Source organism: Prionailurus bengalensis, chromosome A2, assembly GCF_016509475.1.
Source record: "Prionailurus bengalensis isolate Pbe53 chromosome A2, Fcat_Pben_1.1_paternal_pri, whole genome shotgun sequence".
Lineage (NCBI taxonomy): Eukaryota > Metazoa > Chordata > Mammalia > Carnivora > Felidae > Prionailurus > Prionailurus bengalensis.
The window spans coordinates 4,067,326-4,091,202 of NC_057348.1; the positions used below are offsets into that span (position 1 = coordinate 4,067,326).

General features: G+C 54.0%; 1 protein-coding gene and 1 long non-coding RNA gene across 2 annotated transcripts in view; one reads left to right on the plus strand and one right to left on the minus strand.

Annotated features, from left to right (window-relative positions):
* The first annotated feature begins 427 nt into the window (after window positions 1-427).
* LOC122486757 lies at window positions 428-2,108 on the plus strand. The gene is made up of 3 exons (XR_006298222.1): window positions 428-903; window positions 1,708-1,807; window positions 1,906-2,108. It is a non-coding gene; the product is annotated as an uncharacterized LOC122486757 (long non-coding RNA).
* Window positions 2,109-5,631: 3,523 nt separating this feature from the next.
* Window positions 5,632-23,877, minus strand: part of SAFB2 (scaffold attachment factor B2) — a 33,197-nt gene continuing 14,951 nt past the window's right edge. Inside the window, exons 10-21 of the mRNA XM_043586301.1 lie at window positions 22,275-22,424; window positions 22,073-22,185; window positions 17,334-17,458; window positions 16,030-16,121; window positions 13,215-13,351; window positions 11,426-11,716; window positions 10,407-10,547; window positions 9,167-9,209; window positions 8,070-8,200; window positions 6,523-6,614; window positions 6,320-6,386; window positions 5,632-6,023 (exon numbers count right to left, since the gene is read on the minus strand). Coding sequence (XP_043442236.1) covers window positions 5,870-6,023; window positions 6,320-6,386; window positions 6,523-6,614; window positions 8,070-8,200; window positions 9,167-9,209; window positions 10,407-10,547; window positions 11,426-11,716; window positions 13,215-13,351; window positions 16,030-16,121; window positions 17,334-17,458; window positions 22,073-22,185; window positions 22,275-22,424 — 1,536 coding nt within the window. The 3' untranslated portion in view covers window positions 5,632-5,869. The remainder of the gene's footprint in view (window positions 6,024-6,319; window positions 6,387-6,522; window positions 6,615-8,069; window positions 8,201-9,166; window positions 9,210-10,406; window positions 10,548-11,425; window positions 11,717-13,214; window positions 13,352-16,029; window positions 16,122-17,333; window positions 17,459-22,072; window positions 22,186-22,274; window positions 22,425-23,877) is intronic.

Sequence of the window (23,877 nt, forward strand, 5' to 3'; positions counted from 1 at the left end):
CGCGGAGCAGGACGGGGTCCCGTTGGGCCAGGATCTGCTGCCGGAGGCGACACTGGTGGCAACAAGGAGCCAGTAACAAGCCAACAGCCACGGGCCATCCTGCTGCTCCCGGTCACCTGCCTTTCCGGGAGTGATCTGGGGGCCTCAGCACTGCTTTCACCTTCGCGGGGGCCACTTCCAGCCCCGATGGCATCAGGGACGCCGGAAGTTACCCTTGAGGTCAACTCCAAAGGTTAGGCGCACACACAGAGTAGCGAGTCACCCTGAGTCCGGCCTGCAGGGAGGAACTGTCACTTCAGCACCACGTGACCTCAGTACGTGGCCCCCGCATCCCAGGGTGGGTGCTGTCCGGCTGCGAGGAGGTCCTGGATTCCCAGGGGGCTCCAATCTGATGACACGAACCCTTAAACTTGGAGGCTCTTCCCTGCCTGTGGTCAGAGAAGGGACTCCGGCAAGGCTCTGCGGATGGGTGAGGGGCGGGGACAGGGCACGGGAGGGGGACCTGGAAACCCAGGGCACCTGTTCCTGTGCCGCAGCCTCCCCAAGGAACCGGCCCTGCCCACCCTGAAGTGTGGGGCTTCTGGCCTCCAAAACCGGGGGATGATGAGTTGGTGCTGTTTCGAGTCACTGAGTTTGTCGTAATTTGTTAGGGCAGCCGCAGGAAAACGCACACACCCAGTTATCCTGCAAGTATTGTGTGAAACGCTCCAATCCCAAAATGAGCACAGCACTCTGGGGACAGGAGGAGATCACCGTTGCTGAGAACCCGGCGCCCCAGCGAGCAAAGGAGGCGGCCAGCACCCGGGGTGGGGTGGGCCTGCTGTGGCCATCCATCAAATCCTGCCCGGATGAAGGCAGCACACACCCCTTTGAGACACGGGAAAGCAGTGGGCTCCAGAAGGGGTGAGTCACTTTCCCAAGGACACACAGCTCCAAAGGCGGAGCTGAGCTGTGGACCCACCTGACAAAGTGACAGCCCAGATTCAAACCATGACTCACCATCCTGTGACCATATGACTCAAGAGGGGGGGATCTTACCTGGTGGGAGTAGGGGCCAGGGAGGGGGGGAGATGGGGGGGCACGCCACCAGGAGTATTGGTGGAGGCCCCACCCCTCACCCCCAGAAAGCCGCTTTATTTTTTGAAAATTTTTTCAATGTTTATTTTTGAGAGAGAAACAGAGCGTGAGTGGGGGAGGGGCACAGAGAGAGGAAGACACAGAATCTGAAGCAGGTTCCAGGCTCCGAGCTGTCAGCACAGAGCCCGACGCGGGGCTGGAACCCACGAACCGTTGAGATCATGGCCTGAGCCGGAGTCGGACGATTCACTGACCCAGCCCCCCAGGCGCCCCTCCGGCAAATCGCTTTAGGGGCACTCTGTCCCCACTAGCTGGCGGCTTTTGTGTCCGTATTTTTTTTTTTAAAACCCAAAGGGCTTTTTATAACTTTGTGTTTGAGATTTTTTTTTGACTAGAAGTAACACACACAATTTAAGACTGGCAATCATCATGCAGGCTTGGGAATTCCTGCAAAGTGAGAAAATTTCACCTAGCAACTGTTTTGAAATGTAATGAAACCTGTATGAGTACAAAATTTAGCAGTTGATGAGGTTGACACATTTTTGTAGACGTGGAGACATTTGATAAGGTATGAATTCTGATTTGGGTTTTATTTGGGGAGCTGATAATCTCTTTCTTCCTTCTCTCCAGGCCTCAAAACTTCTTCCAGGTTCTCTGAACAGCACGAGCAAGCACCCCAGGACCTTTTCCTGAAGGGCCTCCCAGTGCCTGTCAGCATTAAGCACTTACTGTATGCCAGCAACAATTCTGAGTTTTTCACGCATTTGACTAACTTAATCTTCACAAAGACTCTTTATGGTAAATACTACTATTGTTTTCTTCTTCCAGGTAAGGAGGCCAAAGCAGAGGGACCGTGAACTCCCTGCGGGAAGACAAGGCAGATGGGGTGGATCCTGAGCCCGCCCTCCTGGCCTCCACACCCAGTGCTTCCTGCTCCAATGGTAACCCACAGAACCCCCATCTTCAAAAAATACTTTTAGTGGCCCTGGGCGGCTCAGTCGGTCAAGTGTCTGACTTCGGCTCAGGTCATGATCTCGTGGTTCGTGGGTTCGAGCCCCGCGTCGGGCTCTGTGCGGACAGCTCGGAGCCTGGAGCCTGCTTTGGATTCTGTGTCTCCCTCTCTCTCTGACCCTCCCCTGCTCGCGCTCGGGGTCTCTCTCTCAACATTTTTTAAATTGTGATAAAATACACATAAAATGTAACCATTTCTAAGTGCACAGGTCAGCAGCACCAAGCACATTCACACTGTCGTGCAGCCACCCCCACCAGCCGTGTCCAGAACGTTCCATCTCCCCAAACTGAGACTCTGTCGCCATGAAGCACTGACTCCCCGCCCCCCCCCCCCCCGGCTCCCACCATCTACTCTCTGCCTTTGCGGACGGGACTCCTCTGGGGACCCCCTGTGTGTGGGGTCACGCGGGATGTGTCCTTCTGTGTCTGGCTCCTGTCCCTGTGCACAGTGACCTCCAGGGCCGTCCACGTGGTGGCAGTTCAGTGCGTGGATGGACACAGTTTATCCTTTCCACCGCACACGACTGTCATAAACCCCAGAAAACCCGTGTTGGTGACGTGGAAAAGGCGCAACTTTTCCACATCGTGGAGAACAGGTGGTTCCTCCAAAGTTAAACACAGAATTACCATAGGAGCCAGCAATCCCATGCCTAGGCACCTACCCAGAATGGGAAACGTGCGCGAGCAAATACACGTGCTCTGGCCTTCACCGTAAGCAATGTTCACAGGAGACGAAAGTGCAAACGATCCCCGTGCCCACTAGCAGGCCCCTTCTAGAACACACTCCTGGTTCCACCTCCCTTGTCTCCTGACATAAAAATCAGACCTAATAGAACCCAACTACAATTAGAAAAAAATACGATGCTTGGGGCGCCTGGCTGGCTCAGTCGGTTGGGCGGCCGACTTCGGCTCAGGTCGCGATCTCACGGTCCGTGAGTTCGAGCCCCGCGTCGGGCTCTGTGGCGACAGCTCGGAGTCTGGAGCCTGTTTCAGATTCTGTGTCTCCCTCTCTCTCTAACCCTCCCCCGTTCATGCTCTGTCTCTCTCTGTCTCAAAAATAAATAAAGGTTAAAAAAAAAATTAAAAAAGAAAAAAAGAAAAAAATACGATGCATTTCAGACACAAACAGAAGAAAGGAGAAGAGACTATCACTGCTCAGGGGCAGGGCCCAGTTATAGTGCGAACGTGACCCGGTGTTCAAGTTGCACGCGCGCGCACAGCTCCGATCCTGGATGGAGGCGGCTGGGAGGCATTTAGACTCCAGCAGCCCCAGCAGCTCTGGTCACAGAAATGGGGAACTCTTGGGAAGGTCCTGGACTCAAGTGTTGAGCAACGCTCCACTTGCCCAGAAGTCACGTCCCAGAAGGGACGCCTGGGCGGCTCGGTAGGTTTAAGTGCTCGACTCTTGATTTCAGCTCAGGTCATGATCTCAGGGTTCGTGAGATCAAGCCCCAAGTTGGGCTCTGTGTTGCCAGTGCGGAGCCTGCTTGGGATTCTCTCTCTGCCCCTCCCCGGCTTGTGCTCTCTGGAAGCAAATAAACTAAAAAAAAAGGAAGTTGCATCCTGGGAAGATGTGTATGTATGAAAACCGTGAGGAGCACTTAGGGGGGGTAAACTCTGCCAGCCCCGTTGCTGTGCTGAAACGCCGGCCTCCAGGGCCTCAGAACGCGACTGTATTTGGGGACAAAGCCCTTATGTGAGTGATGGAGTTAAAATGAGGGCATTCGGGTGGGCCCCAACCCACGTGACCAGCGTGCGCACAGCAAGGGGCAATTTGGCCAAGGACATGCGCACAGGGAGGCCGACGGCGGAGGCGGAGTTCAGGGTGACGTGTCGACAAAGCCAAGGGACGCCGAAGATGGTCAGCGACCCCCCAAGAGCTGGGCGAGCGTACGGAACGGACTCTCTCTCAGCCTCGTAAGGAACCGGCCCAGACGACACGGGGACTTCCGGCCTCCAGAACCGGAATAGAGAGAATAGACTGGTCTCAAAGCACCCCGTTTGCGGCACTGTGTTCCCGCAGGCCTAGCAAACGCTGCATATCCACGTAAGCCAGACCCAGGCTGCAGGCTCGGCTGACTAGGAAGGGGCTGTTCTTGCCCCCGCGGCTCTCCGAGGCTCCCCTGGGGCAGCTCGGCAGCGGTGCCCCGCCTGAGGGCCACGGGTCACACCCTCGGTCACCCTTTCCCCCTGAAGGGCGGTCGCCCAACTGCAGCCAGGTGACAAGATCTCAAAACGGGTCTCACCCACACCCCCAGGCTGGGTATGGCTTTGATCACCCAACATGGGAAGCTCAGACCCGTTTCTAGACTCTGACTTGCAGAGGAGACGGGGCCCCATGCAGGAGGTGACGCGGAGACAGCATCGTGCCCACCTGTCATTGGAAAACGATTCCGAGGGCCCCCGTGGTGGGGGGAGCCACGAGGTATTTACTTGCCGCAATTCAGACGAGCAGGACGCCAAAGGCCAGCGCTGACCTGCCTTTAACGGTCTAGATTCCGCGGCAAGCTGGGCAGATTTTCAGATCGCTTTTTTAAAACTAAACACCCCAGCGGGAACACAGGCTACTCCGGGAGAACTGGTGATTGTTCAGTAGCCTGTGGGGTGGCTGTCCTAGTTACGAAGGGAATCCAGGTTCCCAGCAGGCGGCACTGAGGTTAACTCTCACCACGCCGGATCACGGCCAGGATTTGTGGGAAGCAGGCCCTCCGGCTTACCCCCAGACCCCCTCCCCGCCCCCCGGCACAGGTCCCTTGGATGCCCCAGCGTGCCCGGGGTCACCTATGCTCTCGGCTGGCATGGGCTCAGCTGTTCTCTGGTAGAAACTCTTCCTGTGGAGTCACACAGGAGGGGCCTGGATCAGAGGACTCATGTACGGCACTTACAGCTGGCCAGAGGCCTTGTCTGGCAGGCTTTAACGAAGAAAATTAGAATTGTTTACAGTAACAAATAACGAAATTACGTATTAAATGCAGGGACTGCCCTCAGCCAGACCCCAACCCCGCACACCATCACTGGACGCCCCCCACCCCAGGCACACCAGCTCGAGGGGTGAAGCGACTGGTCTGTAGGCCCCACGATGCACCCTCCCCCACCCTTGCCATTAAGAAATCCTAATTCTGGGGCACCTGGGTGCCTCAAGTTAAATGTCCGACTTCGGCTCAGGCAGGTCCCGATTGCACAGTGAGTTCGAGCCCCACGTCGGGCTCTGGGCCAACATATCGGAGCCTGCTTCCCATTCTGTGCCTCCCTCTTTATGCTCCTTCCCCCCACTCATGCCCTGTCTCCCTCGGTCTCAAAAATAAATGAACATTTACAAAATAAAAAGAAATCCTGATTCTGATCCCAGCCCTGCCGCCTCCTACAAGCTCTAGGACCTTGGGCAGGTGGCCCACACCCGTTTCCTCATCTGTAAGGAGGGGCGATGGACGTCCCACTCCCCGGGGAGGCCAGGAGAACTGGGTACGGGAGCCTCTACACACACATTGGTGCCGCTGAGGTCGGAAGTGTTCTCTGTCCCGCAATCACTGCGACACACACCGGTGCGAACCGTAAACTTTTATTAATGGAAAATGGAATGCCTTATTAACAGAAATCTTGTCTTAAAAATGGCAGAGATCACGTTTATTAAAAAAAAAAAAAAAAAGTGAATTCACATTGTATTGAGCTACAACATGGTGGCAGGATTTGCTTTTTGTTTCTTAAAAGATTCCACAAGTTCAAGGTAACTCTGGCTGAGATTCAACAGTGCATCTGCCTACCTGGAAACTCGGAGTGGGGTTTAGTAGCGGCGGGTGAAGTGGGGATACGGGTGGGGGTGGGGGTGGGGGTGCGGAACTCTGCTGCCCCGGTCCTGGCCGGCCAGTCCACCTTCCAGTCCGCCACCGGGCACCATGTGACCCTGGGAATGCCCGCCTTGTGCAAAGCCGCCTCGCCTAGGAACAAAGGCACACGTTTGTCCCCTTGAAGTGCTTGCCGCTCTCACCGTTCTGTGGCGCAGCGCATGGCTGTGCAGCCTTTACGGCCCGTTGGCTCTTCCAGGTGAGGGAAATCAGAATCACAGACTGAGCTCCGGGTAAGTGTCCGGTGCGACTTGCATAAGCTGCCAAGAGCTGCTTTTCGGGTTTGTTTTCAAAACATTCAACCCGGCAAACTGACCAAACGTGCAAAGAAGGGAGAGGAAATGAGGAGTGGGAACAAATCAATTTTATCTGAGCGCAAAACTCCTTACCCCGACATCCCGCCCCGATTTGCCATGTGTCCTGGCCCCGAGGGCCCAGAGAGGCCCCTCTCACCACCTGGAAGAAAAGAAAGACTTTGCACACACTCCCTTCTTAGAAGCGCCTGGAAGCCTCTGCAACCGCTGGAGGGACCAGTCCCCAGGGAGCGTTCTGGGAACCCTCCTTCTACTCCTGGGCACAGGTCAGCCTGTACCTTGCCACCGCGCGTGCTCCCGGCCCGCCGTGCCTGCGTCCACCGAACCCGGCCACACGCGCTCCTGATGCTCCGCCCAGTCACGTCCAGCCCTGTGTCAAAACAAAAAGCCGACCGGAGAGTGTCCCACGTGCCTGCAAGGGGAGGCCGTGGCATGGCCGATCCTGCCCGATGTCACGCGTTTCTGAGAGACAACGGCGAAGCGTGAGGACGGACACGCCCCCACGGAGACCCACGTGGCCAGTAAGCACCCGGAGCAGCTCGGCGCAGCCACGTGCATGGACGTGAGACCTCCACGCGACCCGCTGGGTTGGCCGGTGGCAAAGGGACAGACGCTGGGCGCTTCGGAGGACGTGGAGACAGCGATCCTCACACGTGGCCGGTGAGAACGGACAACAGTGCGGCAGGCTGACCCCGGGACCCAGCGAGTCCACCCCTGGTCATCTACCCCAGGGGAACGGGAAACACGTTCACGGGAAGACCCGCGCACGAATATGCTTAGCAGCAGGATCCTCTGACAGCCCCAAGGTGAAACCACCCCAATGGCCAGCAGCTCATGAGCGGGAGACGCAAAACGTGGTCTCTCCACATGTGGCCTGTTACTAAACCCCAAGAAGGAATACGGCTCTGACCCAGGTGACCGTGTGACCGGACCTTGAAAACACTGTGCTGAAAGAAGCGGGACACAAAAGGCCGTGACACGTGATTTCACTTGTGTGAAACGCCCACAACAGGCCAACCCAGAGACAGATGGTGGATCGGGGTGCAGGGGCTGCGGGGTGGGGAGGGACCGGGGAGTGACTGCTAATGGAGCTTCCCTTGGGGGTGGACTGTGGTGATGAGCGTACAACTCTTGAATACATTAAAAAACATCAAATCGCACACTTCAAATGGATGAACCATATGGCACGTGAGTAAAGCTCAAAAGAGCTGTTTAAGAAAAAAAAAAAGTTTCAGACAGAAAGTCCAAGTGATTCAAACCAAAACATAAGTCCGATGTGCGGCCACCAGCGGCCACCAGGCGTGTCCAGGAAAGCTTCCCAGACTCAGGCTGAGTCTGGAATGGTCAGAGTACCAGCTGCCAGGCCGGCCAGTGCACAGAGCCGCGGGCGAGGAGCCCATCAGAGCCCCCAACATCTGTCCTCGAGGGTGAAGGCGAGACTGCCTCATGCTGGGTGATGGCCACCCAGCCCTACAGTGACGGTGCTCAGTGTCCCCTCTTGTCTGCAGAGGAGCTCCCCGGTTACATTTCCCACGGATATTTAAGGCAAAACGGACAAAATGGCATTCAAGGACCGAGAGCTCAACGGGTCACCTGGGGAAGAAGACTTTTCATCGTTCCTCTACCGGAGTGGTGCACCCTTCGCTCAACCCCTGAAAACCCACCTCGAGATGAGGCAGAACCTTCTGACATGCAAAGACCTGCCTTAAAAACACCTACAGGCCCCTGGGGGACAGGGGCGGGGATGTCCTGGGGCAAGTCTACGAAAGGATCCAGGGCGGTGTCCCTCAGCAGACAGGGACCCCCAGAGCTGCCCGCTGCTTACCTGGGTGGGGGCGGCGGCCCCCGGCCCTCGCTCATCCTCTTGTCAGAGCCGTAGCCCCCCCAGCCGTCTCGGGAGTCTCGGCTATGGCGCTCTGGTGGTCCTCCGTGGCCGTGGCGTTCATCTGAGTAGTGCTGGAAGGCACAAGAGGGACAGGGCACCCTGACCATGCCATTCTTGGACGGGCCTGTGAACCTGCAGATCCTGCTGCAGCCGGCCGGGGTGTGGCCCCAAGGGGACCTGTCCGGGCCCCTTCCAGACCTCACACCTCACCACAGAAGCTCCTGGTGGGCCCTCTGCTTCCCGATCCCCTCCTTGCTCGAGAACTCTTGGGTACCCCTAGAGCTCCATCTCTGGCACCACATAAAGTGCCAGCGGAGGCCTCTCTGGCCCTGTGAGCCCGGAGAGCCCTGCACTTGATGGCACTTGATGGCTCTGCTGAAGGGTCCTCTGAGAGGGTCACTTAGTCCTCCCCAGAAGAATCAGGACACTGCCTTCTTGCTGATGCCAGGAGCGTCCCTCCCACACCCCGGGACAGGCAGTGCCCTCAAACCCCTGTGCGCACCATTCTATGGAGGCAGCGGAGGCCTGTCTATGTGACGCTGGAGGCAGGTGCTGAGGACGGGAGCCACTCCGTGCCCCCGGCCAACCAATCCTGTGCTCAAAAACCCAGCACGTCTTTGTAGGGAGACATAATCGCATGATGTTCCCTCAGAAAACACCCCAGTATTTTAAAAAGGCATGATTCTGATGCCCATCCCCTACCTCTCTCTTGGAGAGCCCCCCTTTTCTCTGAGCATCCCTCACAGGGCACCTGCAGATTACCAGGGACACAGGAACCCCCCCCCCCCGCCCCAACACAGGCAAAACGCCTCCCCCATTTGGGATATTGTGGGGCAGCTCACAATACTGAGACTCAAAGACACTCTAAGCAAGTGGACAACCCAGAGGTGCTTGCGATCTACTAGAGCCAACTGAACAAAAACAAACCCTACGTACTGGAAACACACGTAGAACTCCGTAATCAGAAAACAATTCACCCTCGCCCACCCCAACACAAAAGCAGGGTGCCCCCAGGCTTGGGGTCGGGTTTTACTTACTTGCCCATCTCGCTCTCCCATCACTGACCTTGAACCTTCCCTCCTGCAAAAGGGAAACATCTCATTCCAACAGCTGCTGATGGCACTAGACAACATTTCGGCAGGCCACACACAAGAGTTTTCCACAATTGGGGTACTTATTCTATTTCACCAAGTAAGAACTGTAATATGCTGGCCTGTGAAAAAAAGCTGGCTTACATCTAAAGCCTTCTTCCAGGGAGTAGGAGTGAAGCTGGATCCTAAGAAGGTGGGAATAAAAATTTTACTGAACTAAAGTCCCTTGGAGGGATCTCAGAAACAGAGGCCCACACCACGAAGCCAAAGACTAATATATCTGGACTGGTGACAAAATCTAGGGTCTAACAAGAAGCCTTTAGAGGATCCCTAACCTCTGGTTTGACCCAGTCAGTACACATGATTTCACAGGATTCTCAAACCAACTCCAGGCATGATTCATTAAATGAGTGGCTTCTCAGCCCATCTCCCCGCTGCTCTCCCTTCCCTTACGGAAGAGCTAATGAACGGAGAAATGGTTCAGGGATATGCGACCCAGGGGACCATGATGAGAACCCCAGAGAGAGAATTCTTAAACTAGAAAATCGAGGGCTGCCTTTCTAATAAACTATATATATATATATTTCTCATTTAAGAAGACACTGACAAAGGAACCAGCTAAAAAAAAAAAAAAAAAAAAAAAATCTTCTCAGACACAGCCAGCCTAGTAAACACTCTCCCACGTTGTCCGATCAGTTCTTAGTATGCCAACCCAGGAGCCCATGTCAGTCAGGGAACCCCATGGATGTGGACGCCGGCCTGCCCTGCCTGCACAGACTCAGGTGCCTTTCTGGAAACTTCTGTAAACAGCATCCTCACCATAAAAACAAGGAGGGACAAGGCGGAGGAGCAGAGGCTGGGCGAGAGCCCCGGGGAGCCGTGAGGCCCAGAGAGTGGGCCGTGGGGCGCTGAGACATAGGAATCGCCCCAAGCCCCCGACCCGTGAAGGGGGCAACGAGTGAAAGGAGTGGAGGGCCTTCCCACCATACAAGCTGAGGACACCCTAAGTGAGCCCCGAGTCCAACATCCTGCTCAAGGCCTGTGCTTCTAAATCCCACGTGCAGCCGGTCAGCCAGCCAGCAGGAGCCTCACAAATAAATGAGACATCAGAGAATGAACAGAGACCCATCCCTGCATCGGGCTCGGTTGGCTGTGTCCGTGGCTTCGGGAGACGGTGGGTGCTGACCTGTCAGCCACGTGGTCCTGGTACTGGGCCCGGTCTCGATGGTCAAAGTCGTGGAAGCGGTGATCGGGCCGAGGGAAGTCTGGGCGGTACCTGTCCTCCATGGCCACACGCTTTCCTTCCGGCCAATAAGCATCATCTCGCCTGTTTTTTGTTTTTAAAAGGATATGAATTGCATTTATGAGCGAGAACGAGGGAAATAGGGAAGGGGGTGGAGGTGGGGAGAGGAGCGCTCTCCAGACCCGGTATCATTTAAAATGTCCTGCAGGGCTAATCTCTAAACATTCAATCATTATCGCTTTGATTTGATAAATTAAAATCCCCCAAACTGCCAAGAGGCATGCCAGCATTCTCATCTGACAGTCCTGAAAGGAGGGCTGCTGGGAGCTAATTGTATCACAAGGCTGTTAATACCTTGATCCCCGCGTGAGCTCAGATGCAAGTGAAATGAAATATTTGATTCTTCTGGAATGGCATTCTGAGTTGTCACATTTTCACCTTCCTGTCTTCTATGGTAACCTGAACCTCCCTCTGAGTTTTTTTTGCAAAAGCAAAGGGAATTAGATCGGGTGACGGTGAACTGCATACGGCTCAGGATGGCATCCAATTATCTTCCTCCTGATTTTTTACCAGAAAACTAGGCTCGTGGGTGGTGGGGTGATGGGTGACCGTCAATTAAGAAGCTCAGAGGAGCTGGAGGCCAATAAACCTACTTTGCGAACGGGAAGGCAATTTCTTCTTCCGAGTGCAGCCCGGTGCCTCTCCCCATCCCTGGCCGACCGGTGGCCGCGGCGAGCGCGGGCCTACCCACCGCCCCACCGGGAACCGCAGTGTGGATGCAACGGGAGGCCCTGCTAAGCCACAGCACGGCGACCCCTTCGGCAAGCGGCCACCGTCAAGACGTCGCGAGCAACTCAGGCAAACACCGCAGAGCCCCGCGACGGCGTCCAGAGGCACCGGATCCGGTGGGAGAGGCGCCCCGACTTTCCAGGGCAGGGGGGCAGCCGAGGCCGGGTCCTCACCGGCCGTCGTCGTAGGGCCTCCGCAGCACCGGCCGCCGCTCCTGCTCGTAGCGCAGCTGCTCCTGCTGGCGCCGCAGCTCCTCGCGCTCCCGGTGGATGCGCTCCTGCTCCTTGCGGCGCTCGCGCTCCACGCGCATGCGCTCGCGCTCCAGCCGCTCCCGCTCCATGCGCTCGCGCTCCAGGCGCTGCCGCTGGCACTCCAGCTGCAGGCGCTCCCGCTGCAGGCGCGCCTTCTCCTTCCGCTCGTGGAAGGCCTCCAGGCGCTGCTCCCGCTCACGCTGCTCACGCTCTCTGCGGGGACACACACGCAAGGCCGCCCTGACGTCCCCGCGCACACACCCGTGACCGCGCGCCGGGCTGGGCCACGAACCCCAACCTCCGGACTCTCCCTTCTCACAAAAGCAAAGCCAAGGGTGCGCAGGCAGGGAGGGGGCGAAGAGACCCAGCCCGGCGTCCAGGCCAGGAGGACTAAGCCACACATTAAAGGGAGAAGAGTGGGGCGCCCGGGGGGCTCAGTGGGTTAAGTGTCCGACTTCGGCTCAGGTCATGATCTCACAGTTCGTGGGTTCGAGCCCTGCGTCGGGCTCTGTGCTGACAAATCAGAGCCGGGAGCCTGTTTCACATTCTGTGTCTCTGTCTATGCCCCTCCCCCACTCATGCTCTGTCTCCCTCTGTCTCAAAAATAAACATAAAAAAATTTTTTTTTTTAAATAAAGGGAGAAGAGTAAGAAAAGCGGAGGAGAACTGCTACTACGAAAGCCGCCGTGCACACAGAAAACCCTGGAGGAACAAGTAACTGAGCGATGCCCCGAAACAGCCTCTGAGCAGACCTGGGGGACTGTGGGGCCAGGAGAAGGCTAGGCATGAGCAAAGGGGGCCGATGCTATGCGGCCCGGCACCAGGTCTCCTCACCGGTCCCTGCATCCTGGGAGCTGGGGGGGTGGGGGGGGTGGGGGTGGGGGAGCAGGAACAGGGGGAGACAGGGACAGGGTACACCCCCTCTGCATCCCAGAAAGGAGTCGCTGTCACTCCTCGTGCCCGCCCTCAGTGACTGGAAAGGCTCCAAAGCCGTTGGGAGCCAGTCGGAAACAAAAAGACGTCTGAATGGTGCTTCTGCTTTCTAAAGCTACATATGCAGAGAGACCAGAACCACACTACTCGGGACGGAGCAGTTTCTACACGACCCGCTTTCACTCAGACAAGTCCTCCTAATACCATGGTGTGAGGCGTGAGGCGTGAGGCGTGAGGCTTTCGTTCTGCCGAGCAGCACGTGAAGGAAAACGACAAGGGAGCTATGGACGGAAAACGGCAGAAGGCGAAACTGGGAACGGCAGGCCTACTTCCATAAACTGTCTCAACAAAAAAAGGTGTGCGTGGCAAAGAACATCTCGTGGGACCGAGGCCGCCTGAGAACGCTACTCCTCTGAGTAACACCTCTAACAAAAGCACCACATCCCTTGGCTGCACTTTGGATCTTATCTACGTGCGGTTTGGCAGTGAAGACTGAGACCTCAACACTGGAGACCCTCCCACCAAAGCCACGCGTGGATGAGCTCACTCCACGTGCCGGGGCCCACCAGGGGCCAGGAGAGGTGCTGCTAGACAGACTCCAGCTCTGACGATGGCCGTGCCGAGGCTGACCGCCGGCCCTCGCCACCCTGGCCCTTCCGTCTCTGGGGACACACGAGGCAGTCATCAAGCCTGGGCGGGCAGGAGACCCGCTCAGGGAGAAAGGCCGAGCACCCCCAGGGGAGCCCACCAACCGGCCAGCCTGCCAGGACCCACTCACCGCCGCCTCTCCGTCTCTCGGATCTCCCGTTCCCGCTGCCTCTGGCGTTCACGCTCCCTTTGCTCTTTGATTTTATCAAATGACAAGATGTCTCTCTTCTCCTTGCTTTCCGATTTGCGATCCTGACTCTTGGAGCTCTGTTTACCAAAATTGGCCGGTTAACACCAGAAAAATGCCAACAGACGCACAGTGAAAGTTACATTTGCGTATCTAGGGTAGACAAAAATTCTTCTGTCCCACGTGGTTTCCGGGAAGGCCCTGCCAACAAAGGGCGTCATGGAAGGGAAAGGGGGGATGACACCCCACAAAACCTACAGGCAGGTTTCTTTAGTGCGGCAGAGCCCAGGACTACGTGTAGTCTAGAACAAGGCCTCACAGAGCCACGGGGCGCGTGCATGCTGGATGCACAGCTGCATGACGGACCACACTTCTCAGCCGCTGACTCGGGCCTCAGGCAGGCAGCCTTCGAACAGAACAGGTCAAAGATGCTTAACGTAAAAGAGCGCTCCTCATCAGCTCCAGAGCATTAACGGGCAACTTCTGTGCCACTCTCATTTCCAGGACAGGGCACGAAACCTTAACTACTGACTCCTATTCCTGCCTGAGGCCTTCAGGGGCCACGACACCCAAGCTGCCCACGATCACTCTCCCGGGAAGCTTTTATAGCTCAGAACGCAGGGCTACCTGCTGACCCACAGCCTCAGAGTCTCTAGAGAATGGGCCTGGGAGACATTTAAAAAAAATTTCCTTAGCTTACTTTCTTAATTACCTCGTGGGTGGTGGGAGAAAGACAGGCAGAAGTTTTGAACAGAAATTTTACCAAAAAAAACAAAAAAAAAGAGAGGACCATCTCATCACAGAAAGATCCATAACCCAAAACACCACAATGACCCACTTTTGTCGAGGAGACGGGCAAAGTGACTGGAGTCTGATCACACACACTGTAGGTAGAAGGCAGGGGGACAGACACCCTAAGTGTCCAGGTGAGGGTGCAACCTCGTGCCGAGGCCAGCGCAGCACCGGGGTCTCAGGGTCAGAGCCCTGGGCTCACCACCTCCCACTTACTAGCGGCCAGGGCACCGGACACAGCCACGGACTGTAGTATCCTGCTGCCTTTCGGAAGGGCACTCTGCTAACACCCATCCCAAAGAATGACATCCGTGTCCCTCTGCACCTAGAAACCCACAGTATGCCAAGGGGTGTGCACACAAATGTCCCACCACAGCAGTTCTCAGCAGGGGACGAGAGACAACCAAGTATCCGTAACCAAGAGCCTGGTTAAAACGATCACGGCTTCCTAAAGAGAAAGGACAACACCTGTGCACCCCGGATGGCTCTCAAGGTCACCATGCTGTGGTCACGTGCTGCACGACTCCATCTGTACATGTTCTCAGAACAACAACATTCCAGAGATGGGAAACAGACAACCGGTGTTCCCAGGGCTGGAGGTGGGCTGGTGGCGGGAGTGTGACAGGCAGGGGATCTCTGTGGTGACGGGCTAGTCCTGTATCTTGATGGCGGTGCTCACAGCGGTCCACACCAGTAACAGAAAAGTCCTAGCACTACGTAGGCACATACATGCCGGATACCAATGTCACCGTCCTGGCTTCGCTACTGTGCCACAGTGACACAAAAGAAGTCACTAGGGAAAGCTGGGGGAAGGGCACCCAGGACCTCTGTACTATTTCTGCAACTTCCTGTGAAACTACCATATTTCGAAATCCAGCATACACGCTGGGTGCTCAGCTGGGTGAGCCTCCGACTCTTCGTTTTGCCTCGGGTTATGAGACTGAGCCCCCAGTCGGGCTCTGTGCCGAGCGTGGAGCCTGCTTGCGATTCTCTCTCTGCCCCCTCCCCACTCGCACTCTCTCTCTCGAAGAGAAAAGAAAGGAAGTGCGAGGAGTCCATGTGAAAGCAAAGAGGCTTCTGTCCTACTTCTGTTGTCATCCTCCTATACGATCTGAAGATCTGAATGTTCTCATCGTGCGCATGTTACTATTTATTTTTTTAACGTCAGAGTTACTTAGGTGGTGAGATTATGGTCTATCTAGGCTTCCTTGAGAGATTTTTCTATTTTAGTGTCTTTACGGTTTTCACGTACCCCAAAAGGAAAATGACGTCAGGAAGGGATGGATTCAAAATCAAACGTTCATTTCAAAAATAAGTCTCAGCACCACAAACGGTTCTTGGATGAATACTGCTAGCTCGGCATTCACTGGAAGGGGCCGGCTCTCATGAATGGTTGAGCTAGAACCTTCAGGCGGTGAGCAGAGGGGTTTGTTTTTCGGAGTGGAAAAAACAAAACGAGGAACCACTAGCTGGTCCAGCTACGTGTACCACTTAAGAAATGGGAGGTCCGCTCTCTGACAACGTGAGTTGATTTTCCAGCGGACTCCATTTTTCTTTCTTGTTAACGTCACAGAAGATGAAGCATCGCCCAAAGCGATGAATCAGCTACCACCAGGTTAACCAAAGAGCAGAACCTGCCTTCTGCCTTGAACAGCCTGGGTCCTGCCCATTCTACCCAACGGTCGGCTTTCTGCGAATCGATTCTTCCAGAGGATGGCGTAACCTGACAGAGAATCGGGGTCAACACATCGTGTGAAGTGAAAACGTTCGGTGCTGTTTTGAAATAAGTTGTAGAATCTTTGTGTCTGTACGTGCCATCCAACGGCTAATAATATGCCTTCTGAATACATCAAAGAACTCTTAAAATTTTAAAGGCGAAACAAAGCTGTGTTCGTAGTGCAGATCAAAGTGGTCGTTAAACCACCCTCAGATCAGTTGGACCTGAGATGGCAGAAGCAATACTTACTCTCTCTTTTGACCTGCTTGTGGTTTTCACGCTAATGACAGGCTCTCCTTTCGATTTATCCATCACGACTGTCCGTTCCATTCCTCTGCTTCCTTCAGGGAAAGAAACAAAAAACCAGCCATCCATGAAAACCTGCTGAGGCCCCCACTTCCAAAGAGCAGGCAGCACATGGGCTGACCGGGGGCCCGCCAGGCTCCCTCGAGTGACTAACGCTAACCTCTGGAGCCTCTGTGTCTCCTCCTCCTTCCCGTTCTGACACGAAGCACCCACTACCGACATGAGGCACTCCAGGTCTCTCACCTGGAATGAAGCGGCCGGGATTTCCTCACATCTTGCAACATAAATCTAAGCCAAGGTGCATTCTGCCACGCACACACATCCAACCCACAAGCTTCCTTTACCCTCGCGCTAAATCCTAGCAGCTCCAGGAGAACCGATTTTGATTTTTTTTCTCCTCCACATCCTGGAACACTCTGCAGAATTCAGGCCCTCATCGCAATCGGATGGTTGGGCTTCCCTTCGTTCATCCACAGCAATAAAGGCCTCCAAATAGAATCTTCCCCTCGATGACACAATAACCAGACTCTAACCACCAGGACTATTCCTGATTTGGGGACGTTTGCCATACTTGAGGAACATTTTAAAAACACGTTCCTCGTGAGACTGCCGGTAAATTACACCAAACGCCAAAGACCTAATTTGTAACGCTCTGTAATGCGCTGTACCCAGTTCCAATGCTCCAGATGGCTGAATTTTGTTTGTTTTATTGGGGAGGAGAGGAGGCAGGCGCAGGGAGAATTGGTTTTATTTTTTCCAGACGACATTCCGCGGAGCCTCATGCAAATCTGAAGGCGTGGAACACGATGAACTTTACAAAATGTCAAGAGGTGGCACGCCCCAAGTGCAGCTACGTCAACGGGTACAGAGGTTCTGAGTTTGCACCGTATCTCCGGTTTTGACTCTATCTGCCTTTAACACACAAGCAGGAGAAGCCTGACCACACGCCTGCATAACTGCATCCAATCAGTTTCAAGAACCAGGACACGTCTCCTGCGCATATCCGTCTGCACTCCCGCCAAATGTTACGCAGAAGAGCGAGAGGCCTAGTTGCGGGGCCGCCAGTGAGCAGAAGTCACCGGGGGGAGCGTCCCCACGTGTGTGACGTCACCAGACACTCCTTCAGGCCACGTCACCCTGGGGCTGCGATGCGTACAGAGCCGCCTGTCAACAGAACCCGCGGTCCCCCCTCCCCCCCCACCACTGAGCTCCTCCCTTCTTGTGGGCACGTGGAAAGCTCTGCTCACCTGATTTGGTGACTCTCGACCGATTTGCAGGTCCTGGTTTCGGCTCATCCTCTTCTTCCTTCTTAATGTCTTCAGGCTTTTTTTCCTCCTTTTTCTCCAACTTCTCTTCCTTCTTAATCACGGTTCTGTTGAAAAACATGGTTACCAAACTTGAGTTCCTGGGACTCGGGCGGCAGCTCACACCTCTTCAGACTTGCATACAAAACCAACCAGCCTGGCGGCAGGCAGACGGACACGACTCTCGGAAAACCGAGGTAGGGACAATATCCTCTTGAGAGGCAGAGCCCTCATTCCCCCGGGAGATCTCTGCCACATCTAGAACCGTCAGGACGGAACTGCAGGCTTGTGGCTATTTTTGCCAACTGCTCGATGCCCGGGGATAGCAGAGCAGCTCACGGGCACACACACGGGAAACTACGTCCGAATGCGCGTTAAAAACTAATTTCAAGTGTTTTGCCGTGTGTGGAAAAAAACATTTTTCCCAAATAAATACAGTATAAAATAGAATGGAGGGGTGCCCGGGTGGCTCAGTTGGTTGAGTGTCCCTCAGGTCGTGATCTCAAGGTCCGTGGGTTGGAGGCCCGCTTCTGGCTCTGTGCTGACAGCTCAGACCCTGGAGCCTGCTTCAGATTCTGTCTCCCTCTCTCTCTCTGCCGCTGCCCTGCTCAGACACTCTCTCTCTCTCACTCTCAAAGTAAGAAACGTTAACAAAAAACTTTAAAAAAAATGAAATAAAATAGAGTGGAGGTACGGGATGAGGACAGGAGGTGGCGGCTTACACGAAGCAGCGGGCCACGGTCCTGTAACACGCCTGGTCATTTCTGCATATTGTGGGGGAGTTAAAATGGCAGGCTACGTCCCAGCTTGTGCAGCAACTGCTGTCACATTTCAACCCAGAGGCAGCTTTTTTCTAAGCAGTGAAATAAATCCTCGTCGCCACCCAAACTTGTCTCCCTCATTCCCTAACGCTGTTATCTCGGGCGATCAAATCTCACATTCCTTAAATGCCCACCGTGTGCCAGGCCCCTCGGGTTCCCTGACCAGGTCCCTGCCCTGTCTTCCCTACAACCCAGGCAGGGCTCAGCCTGTTGGAGAAACCTCTCCCAAGGTCACTCTTCCTCCCTCCTCAACTTCCACAACACGTCGTCTTTAAAATAATATTCACACTTTAAGAAAACCTCATTTAAAAAAATTTTTTTAATTTTTATATTTTAATTTTTCAGAAAAAGAGAGAGGGCACATGCAAGCAAGCTTAAGCGTGTGAACTGGAGAGAGGGGCTGAGAGAGAGAGGGAGAGAATTTTAAGCAGGCGGCACATTCAGCGAGAAGCCTGCTTGGGATTCTCTCTCCCTCTGCCCCGCCCCTGCTCACACTCTCACTAAAAATAAACTTACAAAGAGTCCAAAGCTCAACCCACTGAGCCACCCGAGGTGCCCCTATTTAAAATTTATGAAAATGTAAACACACACAACAATTGATGGTGTGTACTAGAATCAAGACCTGTTATTTGGGGGCGCCTGGGTGGCTCAGTCAGTTAAGCATCCGACTTCGACTCAGATCACGATCTCACGGTTCCTGGGTTTGAGCCCTGTGACGGGCTCTGTGCTGAGAGCTAGGAGCCCGGGGCCTCGTTTGGATTCTGGGTCTCCTTCTCTCCCTGCTCCTGTTTCTCTCTCTCCCTCTCCCCAAAATAAACAAATGCTTAAAAAAAAAAAAAGTGGGGGGTGGGGTGGCACCCGGATGGCTCAGTCGGCTAAGCGTCCGACTTCGACTCAGGTCATGATCTCACAGGTCGCGAGTTCGAGCCTCGCATCGGGCTCTGAGCTGACAGCTCAGAGCCTGGAGCCTGCTTCAGATTCCGCATCTCCCTCTCTCTCTGGCCCTTCCCCGCTCATGCTCTTTCTCTCCTTCAAAAATAAGTAAAAACGTTAAAAGAAAAATTAAAAAAAAAAATTTTTTTTAAGCATATTGGTTTCACAAAAACAACAAAGCCAAAACCCAAAACACCATACGCGTGTCAACTTACTCAAGGAACTTCCCTGTGACGGCCACCACAGGGCCTTTCCTGACCATCCCTGGGCTCCACCGCCCGTGTCTCTGCTGAGTGGTGCCGGGTAGCCTCACAGCCTGGCGTCACCGGGACGGCACTAGAACGCTGCACCACAGCGTCTCACCTCCCGTCCGTGTCGGGGGACACACACAGACGTGGCTCCCTTCCACGGCTACGCAGTCCATGTCCCTTCCCTTCTGACAGAGGCGGAAATTGTTCTGGTGACTACGTGACTCCAGATTAAGCCGTGACGAATCACGGGTGACGCACGGCCCTCGCTCTCCTGTGGTGGCGCCTTCTCTCTCCGAGGAGACCCCTCCCGCTGTCCTGTACTCACGCGGCACCTCCCGCACGCAGAGGAACCTCTCGGTAACGAAAGTTAAAAATGTAATTTCGTGGGGTGCCTGGGTGGTACAGTCGGTTAAGCGTCCGACTTCAGCCAGGTCACGATCTCGCGATCCGTGAGTTCGAGCCCCGCGTCAGGCTCTGGGCTGATGGCTCAGAGCCTGGAGCCTGTTTCCGATTCTGTGTCTCCCTCTCTCTCTGCCCCTCCCCCGTTCATGCTCTGTCTCTCGCTGTCCCAAAAATAAATAAACGTTGAAAAAAAAAAATGTAATTTCGAAAACACGAATGCATACGGACACAAAAAGGCTGGAGGGACACACGGGAAGGGGCCACCCTCGAGCAGGGGCTGGTGCTGGACACGTGCGTGTGCTTTCCAAACAGCAACCGCAGCAAACGCACCACTCATCCGAGACCGTGAAGACGAGCCACTTCTTCGGAAAAGTTTCTCTCCTTCGCTTAGACTACCTACTGAACCTAGAGATTCTCGAAAGGAAAGGTTAATGAAGGTGTTCCCTGGAAGAAAAAAACTGTGGTTCAAACATACTGTGAATTCCTCAATCTCCCAGTCAAATCACTTCAAGGCAGTGTGGCTGTCAACGGCCCCCGAGTTCACTGCCCGCCGCTACCGAACCCTGGCCTTGTCACTTCTTAGCTGGGCTGCTCTGTGTGCCCTTTAGCCGGGCAGTCCCCGACCCGGAGCCTGCTCCCTCTGCGACACGAAACTCTTCCAGGGACCAAGGGAACCACCCGATGCACACTAGCCAGTTATCAGCCCCTTCCTTTCGTCCAGACACATCTCACTGGGTGGTCAGAAAAATCACTGAGGGAAATGGATTCCCAAACACCAAGAAGACCAAGAATTCTGAACAGCTACCGATATCTGACAAATACGGTTTTAGAATTGCGGACAGAACAGGTCTCTTTGGAGAAGCTGCTGACAGAATCGCTGGTCTCGCTTGCAAATACACGAAGGCTACTCTGACACCTAGTACTCCCGGGTCTACAGACTAATTTGGAATGAAGAGCGGCAATTAAACCGTTAAAAATGGAGTTGAACTTAGGAGTGTTAACGATGTCCGCACCTTCGTTCGACGTCCATTTTCTTAACATAAAAACAAAGGCAAAACTGAATCACTGAGATGGACAGATTTCTCAGCAACGGGTTCAATCTGCAGGGAGAATGGCCCCAGGTGTGCAAGAAGGTTGCACAGACAATATGAACGCACCGTGCTGGGCACTGAGAACTGTACCACCATCAAGCACCTCACGGAAGCCTACCTCCTCCAGGAGATAAACCTATTAACTTTAAGAAAATTTGTAAGCAAGCAATGCCTAGTCTGAATGACCCGTCTGTCCCTACTTCCATCTTGGTTAAAGATACAAATCACCTCCTTCATAGATGGCATCCAGACCCACAGTTCCCCAGCTTCTGTGCCAAGGTACCCCTCGGGGTGCCACAGTGAACTCACAGGTGCCCTGAGGTACCGGACATTTCTGAGGGACACGGTAATACCTGACGGTGGTCAGACACCGCACAAACTACTAGCTCGACGATACTCTTTTCGGTACTAGTTCAGGTTACGTTCCTTTGGATGACGCTACGTTTTTTAAAAGCGGCTGTGATAAAAAGCAGGAACTGAACGAAAACCAGTCTGGATCAGGAAACGATTCCAAGGTTTGAGAGACTGTGCAAGGACCCAGAACATTAACAGTGAAATAAAAATCATTCTTTCGGGTCGCCTGGGTGGCTCAGTCAGTTAAGTGTCCAACTCTTGGTTTCGGCTCAGGTCATGACCTCACAGTTTCATGGGTTCAAGCGCCACGTCAGGCTCTGCAGTGGCAGAGCGGAGCCTGCCTGGGATTCTCTCTCACCCCCCCCCCCCTTCCCTCACTGGCACGGTCTCTGTTTCTCAAAATAAACAAACTTAAAAAAATTACAAAATTATTATTCTTCCATTTTGCGTGTCATTTTTTTTCCCCAACAGATTACTAAGTTGTTTAGACACAAACGCTTATTAAGGATCCTCCGAACACATTTCTTACAGTCACGCGTTACTTCACTCGACAGCTTTACAGAAACAACACTCAAGTGGCAGCAAGATGCACAAATCGGACACTTCAGTGAGAAGCTGGAGAGGCAGGCTGTCCTGGGAGAGGAGGAATGACCCTGTGGCTGTCACCTGCCCTCTTCCCGCCCACTCCCAAGAGAAAAGGTAAGAGAAAGGCAACACAGGGCTTCCACTCACAACCGTGAGATCAAGACCTGAGCTGAGATCAAGAGTCGGACGCCCCACTGACTGAGACCCCCGGGCGCCCTGAGAAAGGTTCGAAATCACCACTTTACTTTTCAATTTTGATCTCCACGGGATGATGTCTGTCAACACTAGTTAGTTTTTCCTTCTTCACTTCACACTCTTTTCTGTCGGACAGCTTTTTCCCAGCCGGTTCATTTTTGGCCTAAAACACAAGACGGATAGAAATGGCTCACGGTCCAGGTCTTCTCGCTTGTCGGCTCCGTGGGTTACGGCAGGCAAGAACGGCCTCACCTTCTCGACGGAGATCATTCTTCCGTGAAGCTCAGTTCTGTGGAGATGGCTGATGCACTTTGTAGCCTCATCAGATGTCGACATGGTGACAAACCCATAGCACCGAGCTCCAGGACTGCGGGCGTTGGTCACCACTTTGGCCCCGACAACCTTCACGAGAAAGGGCACGCTTATTCTCCCGCACAGATCACCACACAATCTGTCAAAACTGATGAGCAGTTAATTGATCATCGGAATTACTTCCACTACTTTTTACTTCTCCACAAATTGGTGGTTCTCCAGGACTAGTTACGCAAGTGGTTCTAATCCATCCCATCAAAATACAATTGTTTTCGATGTAAGATAGGCCCTCGGAGTGACAAAAAACAAACAGGAAAAGCTAAAGACATTTAAACTTCACCAACCACAACTCATTCATTAATCAAAAGTCCTTCCCACTTGGATCATTCTCTCCAACTGGACTTCTACTTCCAGACAGGCTGGCGCACCAAGTAATTACCCTCCGGCTGCATGAAACTAGAAAACTAGAGGAAAAACAGGCAACAAGGGTTTTCGGACGCCGCACACCAGGCCACACGGGATGGTGACCTGCAAGAGAGGACACGCGGAGCCATATGGGTGCCCGGGCTCACTTCCCAGAAGTACCTGGCCACGGGCAGAGAGGGGGGACGGCCTGCGGAGGGGTGAGAGGCGGTATCCCGGAGCGGCGCACAAGTCAACGTCTGAAACAATCGAGGCAGCGAGAGCCCAGTATCGACGAGGGCAGCGCCGCATAAAGACCGCTGCGGGGAGCCGCACACCTGTGAGGAGCCCACGGGCGGCCAGGGGCGAGAGAACCACCCGTAAGAAGAGAGCAAGCAATCCCCACGGCTGGGCTGCTCAGGGCCTCAAACGATTCACTTTTTCCAGAGTGAACCCAGCAGCTGGAATGGAAAAGCTTGCAATTCACGGGGCACGAGGCTGAGAAGCCAGAAGGGTGCCGCCCCCGGAGCCGAACTAACCTAACCAACCTGCTCTGACCTAACGAAGCCGGACAGCAAATCTGAGGAATAAATAAGTGAACTGCGTCCCAGCAAAAGCTCAAGAACATTTATAGGGACATACGAATAACTAGAATACACGTAAATCACAACGTCTGACGTCCGATCCAAAATAACCAGGCAGACCCAGAAGCAGAAAGGGACTCTAATGAAGAAAACAAACCAACCGATAGAGAAAGACCCAGAAGTGACTCCATAACAGAATTAGTCAACAACGTTGTTAAAATTATTTTGGCTATATCCTAAACCACCTCAAGAAGCTGGAGAAACCACTCAACATGCCGGGTAAACACACAGAAGGTATTTGAAAATACCCAACCCGGAATTTTGGAGCTGGAAAATATATCAGAGGAGACGGACAGCAGACCCTGCAGAAAAAAGGTAAGGGAACTTGAAAACATAGCAACAGAAGCTACTCGAAATAAATGGAGGAAAAAAGACAAAACACGCCAAAACAAACCACAGCAACAGCAGGCTTTACGATAGCGCATGGGTCGTCAAAGGCAAGAAGCACAGGAAAAACTTAGTGGATGAAACCCCAGAATATTCATGGCAGCGAATCG